At 45.9% G+C, this 24616-nt stretch overlaps 1 protein-coding gene across 1 annotated transcript in view; it reads left to right on the top strand.

Annotated features, from left to right (window-relative positions):
- Positions 1–5012, top strand: part of Slc2a9 (solute carrier family 2 member 9) — a 127276-nt gene extending 122264 nt beyond the window's left edge. The window contains exon 12 of the mRNA XM_005366032.2: positions 4091–5012. Coding sequence (XP_005366089.1) covers positions 4091–4336 — 246 coding nt within the window. The 3' untranslated portion in view covers positions 4337–5012. The remainder of the gene's footprint in view (positions 1–4090) is intronic.
- Positions 5013–24616: the final 19604 nt, after the last annotated feature.

Raw genomic sequence — 24616 nt, 5'->3', positions numbered from 1 at the left:
TCAGCCATCCCCGAACAGGAGGCAATGGACAGAGCTAGTCAGCCATCCCCGAACAGGAGGCACTTAGAGAGCAGCTGCTAATGTTAGCATTGACTTTGTCAGGTCTTGGTCTTGTCCTCAGTCCCAGCCAGGGTTCAGCAAGGGGCAAGGAAGCTTTGGAGAAAAATGTGATGCTGAGTTTCATCCCAGCCCTGCCCCCCTTCTAGCAGCATAAACTTAGCAAACAACATGAACTGTCCTGGGAGAAGTGAAGACAGTCTAAAGAGAGATGCCTATGCCCATTGGCACCACTGTAGCAATGTGCTGCAAGGAATCTCATGGTTCAGGGAAGCGATGGCTGAAGCCAGGGTGCCAGCTGTGAGGAGGTTCTGGTTCCGGGGAAGGAGATTTCACTGAGTTCTGGCAACTTACCAGACCAACTTGCAGGAGAAACTGAAGCCAAGGCGATGATGGATCAGTGGTGGGTGGGGCTCCTCTTTAACCAGGACTGCTTAGTTACACACAGTTCCCCATCTAAACCTAAACCTCATGCCAAGATCTCAAAGATTGGCTGTGGCTCACTGGACATGATTCTTGTCCCTTTTCTCTCTATGGCCACTGAGACACGTCTCTGCCCTCTGAGTCTAACCATCACTTGTCTCTGGATTGTAGTTTGAGGATGGGGGCCTGAGCCTAGGTCGTTGGAGCTGCCAGGGATCATGCTCTGACCCGAACAGCTCCACTGACAACCTAACTCCAGCTTGACTTTTGTCTTCTGTAAAGGGAATTAAACAGGCCCATGAATGGCCCCAGAGACCTGACTGTGTAACTGGGCAAGGTAAATCCTCATTTGCATTAATTCCTTCCTTCCTCTCCACCCCCTCCCCCCTTGTAATACCCTCCTTCTGCAGAGCCAGTGATTGGTACCGTGACTTCCAACACCAGAACCAAGTAAGAGAGGTGGTGAGCAAGCATGTCCACCTTAGCTCTGTGCCTTCTCTAGGCTGGCACCCTCAGGGAGCAGGGCTATCCTAGCTATATGCTGCAATCATGAAATGCCATAGGCAGGGTTATCTCTAGGAGGCTGGGGTTTGGTGGAGGCTGTTCTCTGCTTCCAAGATGGTACCCCTCAATGTCCTCTCATGTGGAAGAAGGCAGACGGATGTGAGCAGTCTGCCTGGTTCCCTGCATCCAAGCATGAGGCTTGGAATCCCACTTGTGATGGATCCACCCTCATCATTTGATCACCCCATAAAGGCCTCACCACATTGAGGGTTCAGCCCCAGCACCTTGGTTTAGGGAACTGTATTGGGGACCCACCATAGGCTCGGTGCCCAAGAGATGGAGTCTCTCACCCTACTTTTCCTACAGTTTTGCCCCTGAGAATCACAAGGAAGGGGACAAGTGTTCTTTCCCCAGATGTCGCAGACACTGTGGGTTCATTGAAGTCTATGAAACAGAATAATCCAAATGGCTTCGTGATATCCTTTGGGAAATGAGAATAAGCACATAGCAGTTCAGAGGGCGGAAAAGACATCCCCAGACTGCTCCAGGAGTGCCCTGGGTGGGGTAGAGAGCCTCAGGACACCCTTGTTCTCGGTAAACATCCACTGCTGGTCCTCTGTCATCACAGCTCTCTGAATTCTGGGGATGCAAGAAAAACCACAATACCCACCCTCACATAGCTTACCCTCGGTGGGGAGAGAACTAATTAACAGATAGTTCTATGCTCTATGCTGTATGATGATACACAGTTAGAGAACAGTGAGTCAGGGCTAGGAGGCGCCCTCTCAATACAGGAGTTAGAGGAGATGTAAGGAAGGACCTGTAGGCAGAGATGGTGAAGTCGAGAAAGCAGGATGTGTGGGTGTCTTTGAGAGCTGTGCCAGGAAGACAGACGATGGCATGTGCAAAGACTCTGGGGCACGGTATTAAGAACCACAATCAGGGAGGTAAAGCTGGAGCAGAGAAAGAAAAAAAGGAAATGACCTCGGAGAAGTAAAACAGACCAGAGATCAGCCACGGGAAGGAGTCTGGCTTCACTAGAGCAACTTTGGACATGCACATGGGTTTTGAACAGAACAGTGGCTTTGCTTAACTGAGTCGTGCGGTCTTCTCTCCTAAGAATGATCCAGGGCAGTAGGAGAGGTGTGGGAAACCCAAAGGAGAAGCTACTCAATGATCTAGTGACCCAGGCAGAGCATAATGGTGGCTTCCACAAACACAGTAGCCTTCAAAGTGGTGACAGGTGTCAGACGCAGGCTGTCTCTCAAGGTAGGGTCAGCATGACTTCCTGATGGAGCAGGGGTGAGTGGAGATGGCTAGAGGAGCTCTTCTGGCTGCAGGTGTCTGGGTTGGCTTGAGTCTCCAGAGAGATGGGGCCCCAGAGCAGCAGAAGCTGCGAGACTCTACCATCTATGAAACAGAGCATGCAGGCAGAGGTTCGGACTCTGAGCCACATTCCACTCCATCACAAGCCAAACATCCCCACCTATCAAATAAAGGAACTTAACACTCGGAGGTTTGAAATTCTGCTTTAAAAGGCTCATCTTCTGTGTTGGCACAGCCTCTCTGGCAAAAGAACCCCTGAGTCTCCCCGATCCCCTTCACGCCTCACAGACTCTGTGGACAAACAGAAAGCACCTTTCTCAAAGCGAGGCACCCTTCACAACCCACGGTGCTTTGAATGCTTTTAGCATTCTTTATAGCAGCCGTACAAAACCACTATTGTCCTAGTTTTACAACAACAGAGACACCGTGAGGCGAAACGTGTGTCACTGGAGACTCTGGAATGTCTGAGTACCTAGACCCTTAAGCACTGTGAGTGCCAAAACCACCGTCTTCGGTCAGAGATTAAATAGAATTGATGAAAACACTGATATTGCTTCTTGGGGAATGCCACTAAAAACACTGCCATCTTGTCTTTGATCAGTGGTAGGATGAAGCAGTCAGGCCTGGCAACTGTAACCAGGAAGGCTTTGAGAGTTAAAGGAACAGGATCACATATATCCAAAGACTGGTTTGAACTACCCACGACGTCAGGGATGGCCATGAACTTGGGGTCCTCTTGCTTCTACTTCTAGCAGCCAGCAAGTCCCAGGAATCCTCCTGTCCTAGCCAGCACTCCCAGTTCTAGGGTCACAGGCAACTGTAGTATACAACCACATCTGGGTTTTTACATGGGTGCTTAGGATTCAAACTTGGCGCCTGGTGCTTTCTCAGGAACCATCTCCCTAGCCCAGGAAGTCTTTTATTGAGCAAAGCCTTTACTGAGAGCCAAGCAGCATGTCTGGGGCCACAGAGGCTGGAGAGTCCTGGGAAGCCCAGCATCTCACTGAGGTCTAAGCAGGACACAAGGAACAGTGACTATGCCCAGCACCTATCTCCTGGTCTTTCTGTTTTTGTGCAAGGCTGTACCGATTAGTGAGGGTAGATCGTCTGCATACCAGAAAAAAAAAATGTATCCTTGTTACCAGGATCCATATTTTCCTTACAAACTGGGGGTTTACAATTCTCACACACAAGAGTGTGCCATGGGAGAAGGAGGAGTGTGATAATGGTAAAATGAGCCAAAGATAATATTTATCGAAGATTACATTGTCCTTCTCAATGGTCAGGGTTTTTTTTTTGTTTTTTTTTGTTTTTTTTGTTTTTTGTTTTTTGTTTTGTTTTTTGTTTTTTCGAGACAGGGTTTCTCTGTAGCTTTGGAGCCTGTCCTGGAACTCCCTTGGTAGACCAGGCTGGCTTCGAACTCACAGAGATCCGCCTGCCTCTGCCTCCCGAGTGCTGGGATTACAGGCGTGTGCCACCACCGCCCGGCACAATGGTCAGTTTTTAAATGCCTATTCTGAAGAAAAAATACAGAGCAATAAAGACTGTTTTCTTTTTTTCCTCTCATCTTGACCATGGTGGGGAACTGACTTATCCCCACTTCCTTTGAGACTGACTCAAGTGTCATGTGGGGCAGCAGCATCAGCCACTGTGGGATCCTATCCAGACCTGCTGGCATATAAGTGCTAGCGGCAGAGGAGACTCCTGCAGCCCGGCTTTCCAGCCAGCTGGCTAACTTGCTGACTGCTCATTGGCTGTTTCTGTCTCTACCTCCCCACAGAAAAGCCTGGACTCCTACTGCTTCCTTGTCTTTGCCACAGTGTGCATCATGGGAGCTGTCTACTTCTATTTGGTCCTCCCGGAGACCAAGAACAGGACCCACGCAGAAATCAGCCAGGCCTTTGCCAAGAGGAACAAGGCTCAGCCCCCAGAGGAGAAGGCTAACAGCCAGCCTGCGCCAGATCCATCCTCCACGCTGGACAGCCATGGCGAAATCCAAATGACTAAATATGTGATCTCACTATAGGAACCGAAGGCCTTCCCGAAACTTGGAAGGTTTCAGCCGATTGAAGCCATGTGAGACTCTCATACTGGGGTGTTAGGAAGAAGCTGGGGACAGTCAGATCTCACAGCTGTGTCTTCACAGCTGCCCCTTCCAAACTCCCTGGAAGCGTTCCCTAGGTTTGGTACACTCAGCATTCTACACGGACCAAAGGTCGCCCTCTTCATGACCGAACCTGTAGTTTTGAAATAAAGTTGGGGGAAAGGGATCAGGTTGCCCACTCAAAGGAAGGCCTTTACATCTGATGGACAGTCATTGTAAAGGGAATGGCAGACCTGGACTTGTCCCAGCTATGCTGTTGCTAAGCAACCCTGACCTGCCCTTGGCCTCCAGCCTCCAGAGTCCTGAACTTGGTCCTGCATGGAGGCTTTCTGACACCCGTGGGAAGATTCTAGGTCGACACTAACAAATGCCTGTTGCTAATCTACCTCTGCCCTGTGGACCTGAGTCTTTGGAACACCTCTTACCAGTCTACCACCTTCTGCACCTACCGAGACAGGCTTTATCCCCAGCGCTCACGGTTTCCAGGTCTGAGGCTGTCTTTAGTTCAGACTGTTACAGGAGAGCACACAGAAGATCAATAAATAATAGTGTTAGGAATTTTTCCTATCGCGAGCTCTCTGCCGACGTAAAAATTCCAATCAAGCCAAATCACAACAAGCCAAATTTAAAAAATATCCAGATTTAATGGGATTCCTGTGCTCCTGGGTGGCCCCGAGGGGGAACCAGGAAGCTGCAAAGGCGACCACCACTGTGGGGAGAGGAAAGAGACCAGGAGGAAACTTTTCAGGAAAGCAGTTTAAATAGACTGAGGGCGCGGTCAAGATTTTGGCAGGCTCATCTTGACCAACACTTGGCGGGCACAGGGAAGGGGCCTCCAAAGATGGAGGCCAGAGACCAGGGCTTACAAATATGAGAAAGAACTTTCTGGCAACTAGGGGGCAGAGACTACAAGTTGAGCTCTGAACACTGAGAATGACACTAAGACTAAACCTAGAATTGATGGGAAAGAACACTGGGATTGATTAGTAATGCCTGCTCTGGATGCAGAAATGAGAGTCTCTGCTCCTGAGCTTTCCTGTTCGCAATGTGAAGGAGATTTATCTTCAGAGGTCACAAGTTGCCTGGAAAGACACTCCTTATCACTCAGAGTGCTCATGTGAAGGCTGGGAGAATCACCTGCCTCAACAGCTGTTAAAGGAGTCAAAAAATCGTATGTACAATAGGGTGTTTGAGTGGGTGCCTCCTTGGAGCAACTTGCATCTTGCCATCATCATACGTGGTTTATGATGTTTGGCTGAGTCCCTTCTTCTGCCCCTAAAACAAAGTACCTATGACAAATGTCACAAGCAAATGGCAGGTTCTTAAACTGGCATTGGTGTGTTTAAGTTTAGAATGCGTTAGAAGGCGTGGTACCAGACGGGGAAGTCTTCCCCTAGACGAAGCAACACTGCTATTTTCCCAACTATTCTAGACAAGGGTGGACTTAGCCAAAACCTGGGTTCTGCTTTTTCCCTCACTCTTCATCTGGGCTTCTCCATGGGTGCATTGCCAGCTCAGGGCACCGTGCCATCCAGCAGTGGTTTGGACAGTGTGTGTACGTATGGAGAGAACGTAATACATGGATTTGACAAGTGCCATCACCAAGGGGGCCAAGTAAATTGCAAAACAGAAATCCTAACATTTGAAAGCTGTCGTTTACTTGGAAATTTAAGGATTCTGCCAATAAATATTTATTAGCTAGTAACTAATCTGCCTTGGCTGGGTACTGGAGATATGTCTATGGGAAAGAAAACACCCGGCCCTGCCCTACACACTCATGTCTGACAGAGAAGATGGAGAGTCACAGCACTATTGGCGAGGTGCAGTGTCATCAGTACTGGGTGAACAGTGGTGTGGGGACATGTAGCAGGAGGAGCTGGGTGGCAGCCGAGAAAGGAATGCCTTCCCAGACAAGGGACAGAGCAGAGCCAGGACCAGTGTGACTGTGAGGCCAGAGGACAGTGATTATTTTTGCATGTTCTTATATTTGAAATTATAATGAAGCCACACTACAGACATTTTTTGAAAAATAAATCTCATAATAGAACTGACCATCTCACTGCTTCAGATTTTACTTTTTACACAACTATGTCCATTTTCTGCCTGTTATTAATCCACTACAAACACAGAATATAGAAAATATGATTGCAATCATATTTCTCTTATCATCTTCTACTTTTTCCCACTTGATATTAAATCAAATACATCATCTCAATCCTGAAGACCTTTGTTCACATTCTGGTGCCCGCTGCAGAGAATTCTGCATAGGAAGCTGTTTCTTAGATGCTGGAAGACAATGAACGGGGATCCAGGAGTCAGAGTCAGGCATTCCCTGAGGGCCTGCAGGCCAACGTCTTGCTGGGTGTCTATTAGTCATTTGCACCCTGCATCCTTGCATGGTCCCCAAGAGAAGCTCAGCTATTGTCCTCACTTCTGATTCCCACCCAAGGCTAGGGCTGACCTCAGCCCTTGTATGTCCATTATGCCCATTTCACTTCTTCCCCAATCTCCAAACCATGGAAGTTGGTATTTTTTTCCCCTCGGAGTCACTGAAATAAGGTAATTCTTTCAACTTCTGGTGCTAATATGTACACACAAGGCCATTGCTTTCTGGCTAATTTTAACTAAAATCCTGGACAGAATCACAATGTAAACTCAGGCAGACTGAAGATAAGAAAGCAGACAATAAGAAAGCAGTTCGTAGGTGGGGCTCAAACTGTAGCCATGACTTCCTGCATCTTCTCCTCCCACATCGCCAGCTCACACTCCAAGACAGCAATGTCCAGAACCACAGAATGGTTACCCAAGAGAAGCTCTGGAAGAAACCATTACTCTATTTGGAGTGATTGGAGGAAACTCAGGGCCCTGCCTGGAGGTGACAGTAGGAACCACACAGGCACTTAACAAAAAACTCTTCTTTCTGATGAGAAGTTGGGCACATGAGCCTCTAAGTTCCAAATGGTACAGGGGAATGCCTATTACTCAACCGTTCTCTCTGCCTCTCTCTCTCTGCCCCCAAGTCCCTCCCTTCCCCCTCCTCCTATTTCTGCTTTGTTTCAGATACAAGCCCACGTAAAATATAACACAATAGTGGGGGAGGGGGAAACCTTGTGGTTCTAACCAAGAGAGAAGAATACAAAGTGGGGCAAGGGAATAAAAAGAGCTGAAGACACGCTAAATCTGTGGATGAGATTCTGCACCAGCATGCATCTGATCAGAGGAACTTTGAGAATCGAAATACATGTAGACCCCAGCACAGGCCCATCCAGTTGCCAAGGCACACACATGGGGTGGACCTGCAGAACATCACAGAGACTAAGGAGTCACCACCCACAAAGCATGGGTAAGAATTTTTTATCTGAATTTAGCCAGGCCAACTGCCTGCTCTCAAATAAAAGCACATAGAAAATTTGAATAAGAGTCAGTTATACTATTTAAAACACACAGGATAAACGTGTGTGTGTGTGTGTGTGTGTGTGTGTGTGTGTGTGTGTGTGGAGAGAGAGAGAGAGAGAGAGAGAGAGAGAGAGAGAGGGGGGGGGAGGGAGATAACAGAAACTGGGCAAGTAGGACAGAAGCCCCAGAGTGTCAGCTCTGAGAATGTCCTTGCTTTGCAGCTGTGATAACTTGAGTTCAGATCCCAGAAGCCATGCAAAAATGTGGCTGTGACCATTGTCTTGTTCACCAAAACCCCAGGGTTTTGAGGGAAAAGGACAGGAGAATTGCTGGGGCTCACAGGCTAAGAGGACAGCTCCTGTGTCAAAGAAATAGATAAAAAGTGACAAGACACCTAATAGCCTCCTCCAGACCCTAGACCCTACTCACGTGTACAAACACACACCTGCACACACAGGTACACACCTGCACACTCAATGCGCACTTAGATACACTAACCATACTTATAGAAACACAAAAAAAGAAGAGGAAAAAGAAAAAAGAAAAATAGTCCCTAGCCAGCTATTCCCTGGCCAATTCCAGAACATGGTTCAATTGCCCAACAAACAGGTAGAGAAAGACACGGTTAGCAATTGGCTGGACTCTGCTTCTGACAGCTGGATTTGGTGTCTATGGTGAAAACACTGGCTGAAATCGCTATGTCCCCACAAAGATGAGGGATCTGCAAAAGTGGGACAGAGTCCACCTGCTGGCCTTGAAAGTAGAGGAAGGGTCCTGAGGTAGGGACTGCAGGTAGCCTTTCAAGATTGGAAAGGGCAGGGGCTGGATTCGTCCCTAGACATTCTGAGAAGAGTGCAGCCCAGTCAGCATCTTTACTTGCAGAACTTCCAGTTCCCAGACTGTAAGATAACAAATCTGGGTGGTTTCAGCCCAGGAGGGGAGAGTGGATCACTCCTTTTATGATGCGGCATAATAACCAGGCTAGCTTAACATGAAACAGCAAAATTTAATGAAGGGATAGCTTACAACACCAGGGATCCAGCGATGGGCAGGAAATACAAAAGGACCGGCGGGGCTCACACCTGCCAGATTTATACATAAACATTAGCTCGAGGCCAACATGCCCCCCATTGGGCTGGGCTTCCCCTACACTTTTAAATTTCCATCTTTTGGAGGTGCTTTCTTTACAAGCTACCCAACCAGCACGGAGATCTGATCTCGGCACCAGGAGAGCCATCAGTGGGGTGAGTTTCTGGCCCGAGGCAGCAGCCCGGGGCCCGGAACTCAGACGTTCCTCATCCCCCACCCCTATACTTCCTGGCCTTCCTGCAGGGCCTATACCCCACCCCACCTCCCCACCCCCGCATACTGCCTCTCCCTATCCCACCCAGCTTGCATCCAGAACCCTCCTCCTTCTGCCTCTCTTCCCTCTTTGGGCACATAACTTCTCCCAGCTCAGCCTGTCTGGGCGCTGGGACCGAATCCTTTGGGCAACAGAGAGGGCTGGCGGGAGGTCCTTTGTTTCAATAGCCTGCCTGCAGCAAGCAAGGTAGGTGCTTTCTTTATGAGCTACCCAACCAGCACGGAGATCTGATCTCTGCACCAGGAGAGCCATCATTGGGAGCTACCCAAGCAGCAAGGAGATCTGATCTTGGCACCAGGAAAGACATCACTGGAGCACCAGGAGAGCCATCATTGGGCATGGAGATCTGATCTCAGCACCAGGAGAGCCACCACAGGGACTGCCATCACTGGGAAGATACATCAGTAGGCAAGGAGACCTGATCCTGTAAAAGAAGATCCATAGGGGAGCATTCAGAGGAAGAGATGGGCAGGCGCCATTGCAGGAATTCACCCAACAATCTGAAAAACAACATGAAACCACCAGAACCCAGCAACCTCACAACATGTGGACAGGAACACCTTAATCAAGATGAAGTAGAAAAAAAAATGACTTTATGAAAGTGATTGACACCCTTAAACAGCATGCAAATAATGCCCTTAAAGAAATGGATGAGAAGTATAACAGAAAGTTTGAAGAATTGAATAAATCAGTGAATGATACCCTTGGAAACCAAGGAAAAACAATCAAACAGATAATGGAAACAGTTCAAGACTTGAAAACTGAAATGGAGGCAAAGAAGAAAACACAAATGGAGAGCTGGCTGGACATGGAAAATCTAGGTAAACGAATAGAGACTACAGAAACAAGCATAACCAACAGAATACAAGAGATAGAAAAAAGAATCTCAGATTCTGAAGATACCATAGAGAAAATTTCTATCTTTTGCCTTTTTGTTCAGAAAAGCATTTGCATTGTCAGAAAAAAAAACATAATAAGACAAAAATCCAGATTTCCCAATTTCTTATTTTTTCATTTTTGTGGATGTATATTTGACGAATAAAGAGTTGTGTAGCTTTAAGCTAGAAAAACAGAAATTGGTGGTGGTTCTTGTGTCCAGGCAGGCTTTCAGCAGGAAGAATAGATCTTAGAGCATACACAACAAGCTCAATAATATTTACTTCACAGGCTACTTCCAGCATCCCAAGCAGCCATATGAAAGCCTTTCCAGAGCAGGAAGGAGAAGGGAACCCAGGCAGGCAGCAGGGCCAGGTCAGCACCACAGACAGCTCCAGCACGCTGCCAGGGCACCAGACGCTGAGAATCCTCAAGTACCCGCAGGCAGCAGTGCCCCAGGGAAATAACTAGCAGTGTGTCAAAAGAATTGAATTTGCCTCATAGATTCTCATTTGCTGTGGGCACCATCCTGTCACAACTTGTATGGATTGAGTTTCAGTCGCAAAAGAAACTGGAAATAAGAAGTGATAGAAGTCAAGGTAGAATATTGGGAATTAGTGGCAAATGCAGGGGTGGGGAACCCAGGTCTGTGATAGCAGCTTGGACATGTGAGGTCTGGGGCACAGTCCTCAAAGCCTGAAGGCATGGCTCTAGCTTTGTATCTAAGATGCTGGGCAATATTACTGCAGCTGCATCCACTGTCTTACATTTGCTCCCCCAATAAGTTAAGAGCTTCTGGCACCTTCCACGCCATGGCGACTAAAGGTACTCTATCTGCAGCCATCACTGCTGGGATTCCCAGCAGTGGAAACATTCTTCAAAGTGTCTGCGAGGAGAAGTAGCTAAGATGTGCCATCTAAGCAAAGACCAATCTGGGTTGAGACCATGGGGAATCATGTCAAAGACTTCCCAGATCTCAAGAAGCCTCTTGGGCTCCACTGATTCTTTATCCACCATGCTCAGCCCTAATTGCAACACAAACCTCACATGTCTCATTCAAGGGTTTATAGATCACTGAAGAAGGAGGAATGGAAAAGTGTAAGAAGTAGAAGCAGTGGGTGACTATTAGGAGATACTGCTTTCTGGACACAGTCAGGCAGCTGCACATGTGAACTCACATGTGTAACAGCATGCACAAGACTTGCACAATGCCAAGTCATGGACAGGGGAGTTGGACATGAGATCCCATCCCCAGCCAATGCACTATGGTCAATTCTGCTGGATGAGAAGGGATCAATTTTCTCTAAAAGTCTAGCCCCTTATAAGTTAGCCACAGTCCAGTGGAAGAGCATGTATCCAGGAATATTTGAGCAGCACACATATATAAATTGGTATTGATGAGAATGGAAAATACACAAAGTTGGGTGTGAAGGGAAGTGGGGAGATCTGGGAAGAGATGGGGAGGCAGGTGAAGAAGATCAAAACACTGATGGGGAACAACTGTCTAGCAGTCTCTCTGCGGAGACTGACTCCCTTCTCTGCACATTGGTGGCATCCATCAATCCTCCACGAGTGTGCCAAGGCACCCCTGTCTCTGGAGCTTTCCCCAGCTCCCAGGTGTTTCAGGTGCCCTGGTGTTGATGCTTTTCTTCATGCTTTAGGGTTTCTGTGACTTATTCTCATCGAATTCCTCCTCCAGCTAGACTCTGAGATCATCACATCAGGGTCACCTCAGGACTCACCCTGCAACCCAGTGAGTGCTTATCACACACTTGCTAAAGAGATGAACATTGATCTAGGTGTGAAGAGGCTGTGATGGGAGCCATGGGGAGGGGGGAAGTGTGGCGAGATGATTAGAAAAATCACTTCTCTGCAGGGAAATCGAGCTGCATCTCAGATGAGGACCAGAATGCCATCAGACAGCTGCAGGAGCAGATTTCCAAGCTGACTCTGTGGAGATGAAAAAGGAACGACCTAGTCAGAGAAGGGCAGATTGTTGCTGTGGCCAAACGCAATGGCTCGGAGGGTAAAGGTGGGAGATGAAGCTAATCAGTGGTCTAGACTGGAAAATCATGGCGGTCAAGACCACTTCTTAAAACCTTCTGGGACCATGAGTGCCTCGCATCTTTCATCCATGGCTGAGCCGGGGTCTAGACAGGCAGAACCTAATCACCATGCTGTGTCTTAATTGAGTAAGTAATGAGACTTGGGAAGGGCAGGGCTTTGCAATCAGGCTTCTCCTCATTAGCCGGTTGTGAACCCCAGAGAACAGAGGTCATGCTGAGAGACAGCAACCCAGCACCTTTCCTAGGCATTTACTGTCATCTACACGAAGATGAGTGTAATTATCTTGATCAGATTCTCTTCCCCTAGCAAATTTGTACATGAGTCAAGCAGATTTCCTCCCATTAAATCACAGCATTTGGGGATTGCACCACTTCTCAGCCAAGAACAAGATCCTGGAAAAAAGGAAAGCAAAAGGGAAAAAAAAGAAGAGAGTTTTCCCAGCAGGATGTGTGGGTGGTGAGGACAGAGAACGGGAGTGTGTCTGGAACCCAAACACCTAACAGCTCCTCAGAGTCTCTTGAATTTACAGCACACGGAACTTCCTGGCAGCACAAAACCTCAGCCTTTGCTGAATGCCTTCCCTGAGTAGTCTGGATAGCAAAAAGAATGTCTACAAGAACGTGTTTTTCATGCTGGCAGCAGGTGCTTTAGAGAGGTTTGACACAGGAAGGAAAAGAAGGACGCTGGTGTCTGTGCTGGTGTCTGCTCGGCACCCGTACATGGGCAATGCCTTGAGTAAGAGGACGCAGTGGAATGCAGACATCTTCATAACTCTTACTTCTGCGTGGGATTTAACACAATTCAATTATACGACTCACAGAAGAAAGCAAAGACATGTTCTGTTACCCATTAAAGCATCCAGGATTACCAGCATTCCTTGTATATGGTAAGCTGTAAATGGAGTCTGCTCTTTAATTCCCGGTCACCCAAACCTGAATAGTCACACAGAAACTATATTAATTACAACACTGCTTGGCCAATAGTTTAGGCATATGACTAGCTAGCTCTTACATCTTAAATTAACCCATTTCTATTAATCTATGTACCGCCATGAGGCCGTCACCTACCGGTGAGGTTTTCCAGTGTCTTTTCCTTTGGCAGCTACATGGCATCTCTCTGACTATACCTACTCTCTCTATATATCTCTGTTCAGAGTTCCTGCCTGACTTTACTCTGCTAAGCCATAGGGTGAAATAGCTTCTTTATTAACCAATGGTAATAAAACATAGTCACAGCATACAGAGGGGAATCCCATATCATCACAGATAAAGAAGTGTGTAATGGCTAAACTGACTTGTGAATAAGATTGTTTGTAACACTAGGGAATTTGGGGAGAGAAACAAGAACTGATTTAAAGAGATTGGAAGCTATGCTAGTCAACTTTGGCTGGAATCCAATTATAGATATAACACAACCAGGAAATAATTTTGATAGCAGTCAGAGTTCTTTTAGTTGCATATGGCAGAATCCTGGCTTCTAACAGGTTAGGAAGAAAGAAAGCCAGTGCTTTGCCTATGTAATTTCTAAGAAGGTTCTTGTCTGATGATCTTCTGGGTCCAGAGGCTTCAATAATGTCATCCAGGCTTGCAATTCAGTCTCTCCTCTTTTGGTGGCTCCTCTCTGCTTGGGTATTTGTTCCTCAAGTAGTTTCTCTAAGTGGTAGCATCCAGGACCTCCAACCTTGCTTCTTCTCAGCTTAGCCATTCAGTGGGAAAACCCTCTTACCTGACGGACCAGTAGTCAGTCACCTGTTGCTGAGAATCAGATCAGCCCAGAGCTCAGTGGCGTGAAAGAATAGCTGTTTTCTCCCCACAACTCTGTTTATAGACAGCTCAAGCCAGGCCATCCTGAGCAGCCTTTCCACCCATGTGGTGGGCCTTGAATCAGTCAGGCATTTCAGTGATGTCATGTGTGTGTGGGGGGTCTCTGATGGCTTTATTCAGATGTCAATGTTTCTGGGAATGGCTAAGACAATGGAGATGTCTCTCTGCAGAAAGGCTTTTTTTGTTTGTTTTTTTTATTTTTATCCAAAAGACCCAGCCTGGCTTGTGCATCAGGGAGCAATGTCCTGAGGCAGTGAGAACAGACTCTTTAATCTTCTCCACTCTGAGGCTCAGGACTCATGCCATGTCACTTCTAATCAAAGTCAAGGACCACCGCTCAAGAAAACAAAGCAAACTCGACCTCTGCTTGATGGTACCCAAAGCCTCATCACAGTGTCCATGCAGGATAAAAGAGTGTCCAAAGTCCTGCCTCCTCCAATGGACGCTATTCAAATCAGATTTAGACTATTCAAATTTAGACTTCTCTCTAAAGCTCATGAGGTATTGTCTTGCTGTTCAACCAATGAAGAAAGCTCAGACAGCAATAATTCAGTAGCAGACCCATCTTCAAGGGCAAGCTTCAAAGAATTTATTCCAAGAAAAGATGGGGGGAAGGTAACTGTGCTACACAGCCAAGATGGAGGATGATCTGGGGTCTTTCTGCTTTTCTCTACTCTTCCTCTACCTGGGCTACTTCGCCTCCTGCTCCTTGCTTCAGTATACTCAAGGGACTGGAGCCCAGAATCCCAGCAGTCAGTACTGGCTCTACATGAAGGCATCTGGAAACCCACAGCAAACCCTATCCTTCAGCTTGCTGAGCAGGTGTGTTCCTGGCCAGGGTCCCAGTGTCACAGCTCCCTCAGGGAGCCTCAGCAGCAGGAATGGCCAGGCAGCGGGAGCAGCTTCTGACCCATTCACCCCGACTCTCCCTCCATCAGGAAACTTGAAAGCAAGAACATGTGACTGTTCATAGAGCTTAAAGGCTGAGTCTGAAGCCTGCGACCCACCCTGACTTCCTAGGCAATGAATCTAACTTTGATCCTACAGGCTCTAAGGCCTACTTTGATAAATGTTTGCCACTCTTGGCTTCATCAAGTCAGAAAATAAATAGGGTGCAAACTTGTACAGCCACTTTGGAAAAACAGTATGGTGGTTTCTCAGGAAATTGGGAATCAATCTTCCTCAAGACCTAGTGATTCTGTTCTTGGGCATATACCCAAAGGATACGCAATCATACAAGAACACTTCCTCAACTATGTTCATAGCAGCATTATTCATAATAGCCAGAACCTGGAAACAACCTAGATGCCCCTCACCTGAAGAATGGATAAAGAAAATGCTGTACATTTACATAATAGAGTATTACTCAGGTGTTAAAAAATGGCATCAAGAAATTTGAAGGCAAATGGATGGAGCTAGAAAAAAATCATCCTGAGTGAGATAACCCAGACCCAGAAAGACAAGCGTGGTATGAACTCACCCATAAGTGGGCATTAGATATAGAGTTAAGGATAACCATGCAACAATCCACAGACCCAGAGAGGCTAGGAAACAAGGAGGGCCCAAGGTGGGGGGAACACACGGATCTCCCTGGGAAGGAGAAATAGAGGAGATCTCCTGATTGGACTGGGGGTGAACGGGCATGGGCACTTGAGGGATCAGGCTGGGGTGGGTGGAGGGGGAGAGTGCTGAGAGAGATGACTGAATAGGGGGGCTCTATGGAGTCAGGTGCCTGATGTAAGGGAAACCCCATGAGTCTACAAGGATGGCCCCAGCTAAGACTCCTGGCAGCAGAGGACGCACATGGCCATGTCCTGTGATTGAATTGGTGACTATCCCACATGTCATCGGAGAGCCTTCATCCAGTGACTGGTGGAGGCAGATTCAGAGATCCAGAGACTCCTGCTCAGGCAGTCCTGCTGAGGAGAGGGAGGAAGAACTGTTGGAGCCAGGGCGGGTCAGGGACATCAGAGGAAAATCCACAGAAAATGCTAGCCTGGCTCGTAGAAACTCACAGAGTCTGAACCAACAACCAGGGAGTCTGCATGGGACTGGCGGGCCCTCTGCATATATGTGATGGTTGAGTAGCTTGGTCTGTTCGTGGGACTCCTGGCAGTGGGAGCAGGGGATGTCTCTGGCACTTTGACTGGCTCTTGGGAACCAATTCCTCATGCTAGATTGCCTTGCTCAGCCTGAATAAGAGGATAACAGGGGGTAGACTGGGGGTAAGGAGGGGAGGATGTGATTGGGATGTAAGATAAATTAATTGAACTAAAAAATTAAAAATAAATAAGTAATAAGTAGGATTTCTCAAGAAGGCAAGTGGGAATCAGTCTCCACTAGAGACACACTGCCCCCCAATATGAGACCAAAACAGAAACAATATATCAAAAAAGGAACAATATACCTTGTAGGTTAAGGGTTGTGATTGCATAAGACAGTTAAGAATAAGTTCCTGTTCGACCTATGTCAAGTCCTTGCAAGTTAAGCACCCCCGGCAATGAAGACCCATGAGAAACACAGCCAGGGCCGTATGTTTAGAACATGGGAGGGGGCAAATGCTGGCATGGGAAGATGCCCATTTGAAACAAGAGACTCAGAGAGGGCTTTAGGAAGGAGACAGGTGGCCTTGTAGGAAGCTAGGCATGAAAGGATTGCCCAGAAATGGGATGAGCTGCTGCTAAGGAGCCCCCAGTAGGAACAAGCACGGTACACAGAGTGCATGCTCCTGGAGGGACTTGTCTGTTTTAGGAAGTAGAGTAAGATTTGAGACTGGAGAAATAGGCAGGAGCCTGCCTTCCATTGTGTAAAAAGGCTAACAGATAGTCATCCCCAGCGAGGGTGCCATCTGATCTCAGGCCTCAGAAGTCCTGGATCAGAGGAGTTCCAGAGTCAACTGAGTTTGGGAAACCCTCACACTATCCATTCCTCATGGGCAGTCACAGATTACACTAGCAGATGGAAGTTTTTTTTGAGGGGGTCTCATATGTCATCTGTCTAAAACACCCCTTATCAAACCACAGAAGCTGCCATGAAGACCATGGGGCACCTTGACTATCATGCTATACACAGGCAGGTTTCCCGGTGGAGAGGTTTTTCAAAGCACAGGAATGACCACCAGGTCAGGCAGGAGCACTGGAAAGATATCCTTCCCAGAGGAACTGCTGGGGTCTATAAGTGTGTCACAACTGGGGCACATCGTGCACAGCTTAGCAACAGGGAGATATTCTGACATGTGTGATTCATCTTTGTGTGACATCCAAGACTGTGAACAGTGGCTGCGATGTCACTTGATGAGACCATCTTATGGGACAGTCATTACGCATCTGACCTCTTGTTTGCATAAACACATTTAGGTGATGGACCACTGTACAACACTCTCAGAAAAACTCGACAGGTCATAACCAAGCATGGCTCTCCATGCCTGTAAGCAAGGGAGACTAGGCCAAAGGGCTTACAAGTTCCAGACCAGCTTAGGCTACAGCACAAGACACTGTCTTTCTCCCCAAAACAAACAACATGAAGGGAACTCAATAAATGCTCTGCCAGTTTGTCCTGAGAGCAAATGTCTGCACCACAGTCTCTTTAGATGTGGGGGTCATTCTCTTCCAACACCAGCACCACAACCAGGCCTCTATAGAAGACTCACACTGAATTCCTTTCTCCCTAATCCAATCTGTCCACTTGAAGGATTGAGTAGCTGCCCACTTTGTGGGCTTAACAAGCAGCATGACAGCTGTCACTGGACTGAGTCCTAGCTACGGTGTCTAAGTCAAACGTTCTACCTTGTCCTGAATAGGGATGAGAAGCCATTGTACCTACTGTCCTGTACCCCATCTTCTTGGACTGCCTGCTCCTTTTCATAGCCAGCTCATCACAGAAAAGCCAGTTCTTTCCTAGTTCATCTTGTTCATGTTGTAGCAAGCAAGAGAGTGCTTTAAACAGTATGCTTCCCCAGACGACTCACCTTAAGCTGGGAGCTCCTTAATACTTCAACACTGTCTCCTAAACTTCTTCCTTCAACAGCGTCATCAGATGCCCTCCACAGACCACCATCTTCACAACCCTCAGTGCTGGTTTTCCTGATGCCCTTGCCTGTCTAAAGCCAATCCTGTGTGTGTCAGGAATGTGTTTCATGGTAACTCCCCACTCCAGATGTACAGGAAGATCTCTTTCCAGATAGGAAGTCACCTGCAGACTTCCCAGAACTGCCAAGGAGGGGATCCTAGGACCAGCACAGAACTGAAGTGAGACTGTGAATGTGCTAACATCCATAGCGAGGAATGAAGGCCCCCATAGCTGGCATGTCTGTCTTCTTAAAAGGTCATGTGTTGAGGGCTGTCAAGGTGGCTCAGAGTTAAAGGCACTTGCTGCCCAGCCTAATGACCTGAGTTCAGTCATTGGGACCTACATGGTGGAGGGGGGAGAATTAACTCTTGGAACTTGCCCTCTGATCTCCAACAGGCATGCACACAATCACACGCACACACACACACACACACACACACACACATAGACACACTAAGTAAATGTAATGATTTTCTTAAATCCATACATTGAAACTTGATTGCCAAAATGATAGCAGTCCATGGGGGAGCCTGTGGAAGGAGACTCAGGCATGTGAGTGATGCCCTCGTGAATGATTGCTAGTGATTACGTTAGTCAGTTTTAGTCTGTTTCGTTTCATTCACTGTGGTGAAGCACCATGGAAAACAACATAAAAGAAATTGGTTTCTGCTCACAGCTTGAGAACTCTCCATATCTGGACATCCTTCATCATGTCTGGCCCTGTGGCACCTACATCATGATGGGAGAGCCATAGCAGCCAGGAAGCAGAAAGGGCCTCAAAACAAGATCTACTATTCAAAGATGTGCCTGTCCCCGGTGATCCACTCCCTCCAATCAGGCCCCAGCTCTTCCTAACCCTTGCAGACACATAATAATGTCAGCACCTTCGTGCCCTGTCACCTCTCAATAGTGCCACCCTCTGAGGAATCCACCTTCAGTGGGTTTTTGTGCGGGAGGCAATATTTCATGTTGAAATCACAACAGTGATCTTATAAAAAGAGACGTGAGAGAACAGGCTGCCCCTCTGCCATGTGGAGGAGGGCACAGAAAGATTGTCTTGACACAGAAGGAGAGCCCTTGCCCAACACCAAATCTGCAGCACCTCCACCTTGGAATTGTTAGCCTTCAGAGAAGTGAGAAATAACTTCTGCTGTACGCAGATTCCCCAGCTCAAAGCAATTTGTTAAGCAGCATGAAGTAATTGAAGCAATATAATGGGATTCATGGGCTGAGTGCACAGTGTCTCCCCTGATTTCATGTTGTCTTCCTCCCACGGCCAGCCATCCTTCTTACATACATAAAAAGCAAAAGGACACATAATGTCTGGGAGCACAGATATAGGGAATCTTTCTCTTTAAGGATAAGAATAGAAAACCACCTTGGCCTTGATAATCTTCATTCGTAAACCAACCCTATCTCACTCATTACATCTAATCACCGCAGCCAGCACCATTAAATAAAATTGATAGATTGACACTGTGGGGGAGGTTAGAAACAACAGTCTTTACATAATGATTCCCACTATGACTTGGTTATAAATAACCCATAACGACAGCTATCTTTGTGTAGCAGGTCCTGACCGTAGGAGATGCTGGGATGCTATACAGATTGGGAAGGAGTCAGCTGGCCTAGGCAATCAGCATGATTTCAATATTTAGCATAATGTCCAGGGCGGCAGATGACGTAAGGGCACAGGAGCCTCCAGTTACTCCTCAGGAGATTTGAGAAAATGATACCCCATGGCCAGTGTTTACTGTGATTCTCAAAGAGAACTCTCGCTCCCCTCTGTGACAGCATCTTTTAGGTACTAGGTGTCTGGATACTGCAGATACATCCTGAACAAAATCTCTTCAGAAGACAGGGGATAGAGACAAACCTCAATCCCATCTTCTCCCCTCCAGTGGAATCAGTAGTCACTATTCAGCCATTCATTTATTCATTCATTCATTATAGGTGGGGTGACTAGGCAGGAAGTAGAGGCGAGGCAACCAGAACAGGAGAATTCTGGGAAGAGGAAAGCTCAGTTTGCCGTCATCACCAAGACACACAGGAACAACATAAGAATGCTTTGCTGATGAAAGTTACCAAGCCACATGGCTAACACAGACAAGAATTATGGGTTAAGATGTAGAAATTAGTTAATAAGAAGCCTGAGCTAATAGGCCAACAAGTTTATAATTAAGGTAGACCTCTGTGTATTTCTCTGGGGCTGAACAGCTGCAGGATTGGGCAGGACAGAAATCTAAGTCATCAAATGGCACCAACGTGGACAACTAAATTCACTTAAAATCTGAGAGACCTTGGGAAGTAATTCTAGACAAAAAAAGAGCAGAGTTAAGCATGGATTCTTGGTAGCAACATTTTCTCAGGGGGGCTCTGCTTGCTAGAGGCAAGCAAATATCATTTAAGAGAGGCTTCCTGGCTCAGCTTTAGCTGAAAAAACCTTGCAGCTCTTTTAAGAGGCCCTGATACCAAACATTTAAATGGTGTTTATGAATAGCCAACATCATGCTTCTTGGTAGTGGCAGACACCTTGAAACTCCATAGAGTTGTGACAATAAACATGGATCCCACCAGTACCTCCACCTTTAGGCTAGACTCTCAGAAAGCTAAGAAATGGGGTGGATCCAGCCATCAAAGCCATGGCTTTAATCCTAGCCATATCACTTAGCAAATTAAAGACTCATATGGTCAGAAAAAGAAAGATATACAGTAAAGATAGATTCAAATGAAGAAAACCTCTAAATGGTTTATAGTATGTTTAAAAACATTTTGGCTTGGGGGAGAAAATAAATAGGACAAAGTCCTTAAAATAAAAAAGAAAGAAAGAGAGTAGTTGGGTGTGGTGGCGCACAGCTATAATCCCTATACTTGGGAAGCAGAGCCAGGCAGATCTCTGTGAGTTCAAGGACAACCTGGTGTACAGAGTGAGTGCCAGGACAGCCAAAGATATACAGAGAAACCTAGTCTCAAAAAATGAAAAATTGAAAAGAAATAGAAAAGAAATAGAGTTTAAAATAAAGCCTCGTAAAGATGGGAAATACACAGAGAGTCTGGATACTGTATGTTATTGTGTTGTCTTAAAATTGTTTGAATGCTGAGGAAGGAGCAACAGCTACTAAAAGGCATTTGATTATAAATGCTGCTGGATTAATCCAACATATATATTTTGAAAATGCCTTGACTTTAAAATATAAGTCAAAAGATATGTTACTTTGGAGAAAAGGTTTGTTTTTGTTTCCACAGGAAATGAGAGGTTATGGATTCATTCTGGGTTAAGAAAAATAGGTTTGATCAAGGAAGACCCCCTGAGAAATCTCTGGTAGGAGCAAATGGCCCAGATGTCTACATTCTACATCCAGAACAGATTTAATACTTCTGGCTGAGATGATCAAGCCACACAGGATACTCTAGTCAGGACTTGACCATAATTCCAAATTTTCATTAGGTCCCTGTAAGATTATCAGTGTCCCCAATCAATAGGAAGTAGCCTGGAAGACTATGCCTGCATTCACAAAAAATAGATTATGGATGTTTGTTTTTCTTTAGAGTGTTGGTTACAAGTTGTTATGGATAATGGTCAAGAAGAAAGCTAAACAAAGGATATTAGATTCAGAGTTCTTGTTTTGAAATTTAAAAAAAAAAGGGAACTGCTGTGGGAAAATGATCTTGTATTGTGTTAATAAAACACTGATTGGCCAGTAGCCAGGCAGAAAGTATAGGTGGGGTGACCAGTCAGGAAGTAGAAGCAGGGCAACCAGAACAAGAGAATTCTGGGAAGAGGAAAGCTTAGTTTGTGGTCATTACCCACACACAGAGGAAGCAAGATGAAAATGCCTTGCTTATGAAAGTTACCAAGCCACATGGCTAACACAGACAAGAATTATGGGTTAAAATGTAGAAATTAGTTAATGCAAAGCCTGAGCTAATAGGCCAACAAGTTTATAATTAATGTAAACCTCTGTGTGTCTCTTTGGGACTGACTGACTTCAGGACCGGGCAGGACAGAAACCTCTGCCAACAATTCATTCCATACAGTTTTTAAAGTTGTGTGTGTGTGTGTGCTTGAATGCAGGAAAGATGTAATCACAATTGAGAAGAGGATGTTTAATCCCCTAGAACTAGAGTTACAGAAGGTTGTGAGCTACCATGTGTACCAGGGGACCAAACCCAAGTTCTCTGAAAGAACAACAAGTGTTCTTAACTACTGAGCTATTTCAATAAAAAGTACAAGGAGCTTCAAAGATGACACAGGAGAACCCAGTGATTTTCTAAGAGTTGTGTATTATGACTGTAGAATAGAGAAACTGCCTTAAGAATAGCTCAGAAGGAGGCTGGAGAGATGGCTAAGCAGCTAAGGTCACTGACTGCTTTTCCAGAGGACCCAGGTTCAGTTCCTAGGACCCACATAGCTACTCACAACTATTTATAACTCTAGCTCCAGGAGATCCTACACCCTCTCACAAACATACAAGCAGGCAAAACACCAATGCACATAAAATAAAAAGAAAACAAAAGAATAGCCCAGAAAATAAGAATGAGAGCAATACAGATTATGGAGGATGGCTTGTGACATTTTAAAGGGAAGCCAAGACTATATCAGAACCATTTATGTAATATTTTGAATTTAAAAGTAAAACCTGTACTTTTCTGAGATAACCAATATTGGTCAGCTGGGACTGAAAATTAGCTATGATTAAGAAGACAGTAGCATCATTGAGACAAAATCTCCTGGTAAGTGTTTCGTCAGAGTCAACACACAGGACCTGCAGTCCAGAAGGAGCCAAAGTTACACTTCGTTCTTGTAGCTCAAGGCAGTAATGTATCAGAGTCTTCAAGATGGAAATGGTATAAAGAGTTTTAAAGGCATAAAGAGGTCAGGATAGAAACTGAGGCTTAGCTTTGGGAGAAGCCACTTGTGAAGTTGCGGCCTCAATTGTAGTCAAAGCTCCAGGATTGAAGGAGTTATGGACAGGAGTTGAGGCTTGGCAATGTGTGACAGGGTCAGAGTCGCTGAAGAGATGCTAGAGAGGACATTGGTAAAAGTGGTAATGGAGGCATTGGTAAAAGTGGTAATGGAGGCCCCAGCATTCTGGAGATGCCAGTACTATGTGTGTGCCTCAGCTCTGGGGTGAGACTAGCCTGGACCTAAGAGATAAGTCATATGTGCTGATGGTGGGCAGAGCTGGAGAAACGGGACCCTTGGAATTCAGTAGATCATGAGTCCCCAAAGTCGGCATCCACAATGGGGAGACTTTGGATATTTTAGAGAAACCTTGAGCTTTGAAAGAGAATTTGGATTTTTTTTTTAAGGATTGAAAATTTTAAAGACTGTGGGAGTTTTAAAGTTACGCTGTTTATATTGTGATATTAACATGACATCTTGAGGACAAATGAGCAAGGAAATTGTAGTTGAATGATGATGTGTTTGTGTATCAGTCTGATAAGAAGTCAATCATGCTGGCTAGTTTTGTCAACTTGACACAAGCCATAGTTATTTGGGAAGAGAGACTCTCAGCTGAGAAAAATTCTGCCACCAGATTGGCCTGTGGTCAAGCCTTTGGGTATTTTCTTGATTGACGATTGATGTGGGTGGGCCCAGACCACTATGGGTGGTGTTAACTCTGGGCAGGTGGCCCTAAATTGCATAAGAAAAGCAGACTGAACAAGCCATGAGGAACAAGCCAGTAAGCAGCAGCCCTCTACAGCTTCTGCATCAGCTCCTAACCTCCATGCTCCTGCCCTACTTGAGTTCCTGACCCAACTTTCCTCAGTGATTGACTATGACCTGGAAGTCTAGACTGAAATAAACCCTCTTCTCCCCAAGTTGCTTTTGGCCATGATGTTTTAATCACAGGAATAGAAACATACAAAGAAAAGTCATCCCTTACTACTGAGGCTAACCCAGACCGCAAAAGACAAAGCAAAACAAAAGGTTACATCTTATGGGCACCTACTCGCCTCACTCTGTCCCCATAACACTGTGTCTGTCTGTCCAGTCTGTCCATGATGTAAATAACTCCTTACCCCTAACTTAGTGTCCCTCCTGAACTGCATCCAAGACCTTTCATTTTGTAACTAGAGTGGTGGTCTATCAATCATGAAGGAAGGTAGCAAGCAAACAGGAGGGGAGGCGTGGGAATAGACCTGTGGGACGTGGACAAAATTCAGCTCTGGAGATAAACATTTAAGTAAGTAATCAACACTGATGAATTTTCCCAAGCAACTATTTTTTTGGAGTAAAATGCACTGAGCTAATTAAATGCATTGATCTTTTTCTCTTTGATGCAGTTAAAGCCATTTTCTGTGTTATTTTCCACTTTCTTTTTTAAAAAAAAAACTTACTGAATCTATTTTTATTGAAACAATCTTTTCTCTCCAAATTTCATAATGAAGATCAGATAGTGGAGGTCAATTTCCCCCTCCATATCAAATTTCATCAATATTTCTTTTACTTTTTGAAGCAAAATCTCCCTCTATAGCCCTGGCTTGTCTGGAACTCATCAATATCTTTTGGTTCTGTAGTTGGAAAGGATGGAGTTCTAATAATTGTCCAAATTTTGTGGCTGTCAGTTTATGCCTTGTTATCAGTAATACTTATTATTAATC

The sequence above is a fragment of the Microtus ochrogaster genome, unplaced genomic scaffold (assembly GCF_000317375.1).
Source record: "Microtus ochrogaster isolate Prairie Vole_2 unplaced genomic scaffold, MicOch1.0 UNK5, whole genome shotgun sequence".
Lineage (NCBI taxonomy): Eukaryota > Metazoa > Chordata > Mammalia > Rodentia > Cricetidae > Microtus > Microtus ochrogaster.
Note: the sequence above shows the minus strand (reverse complement) of the source record. Positions and strands in the feature narration are given on the sequence as shown.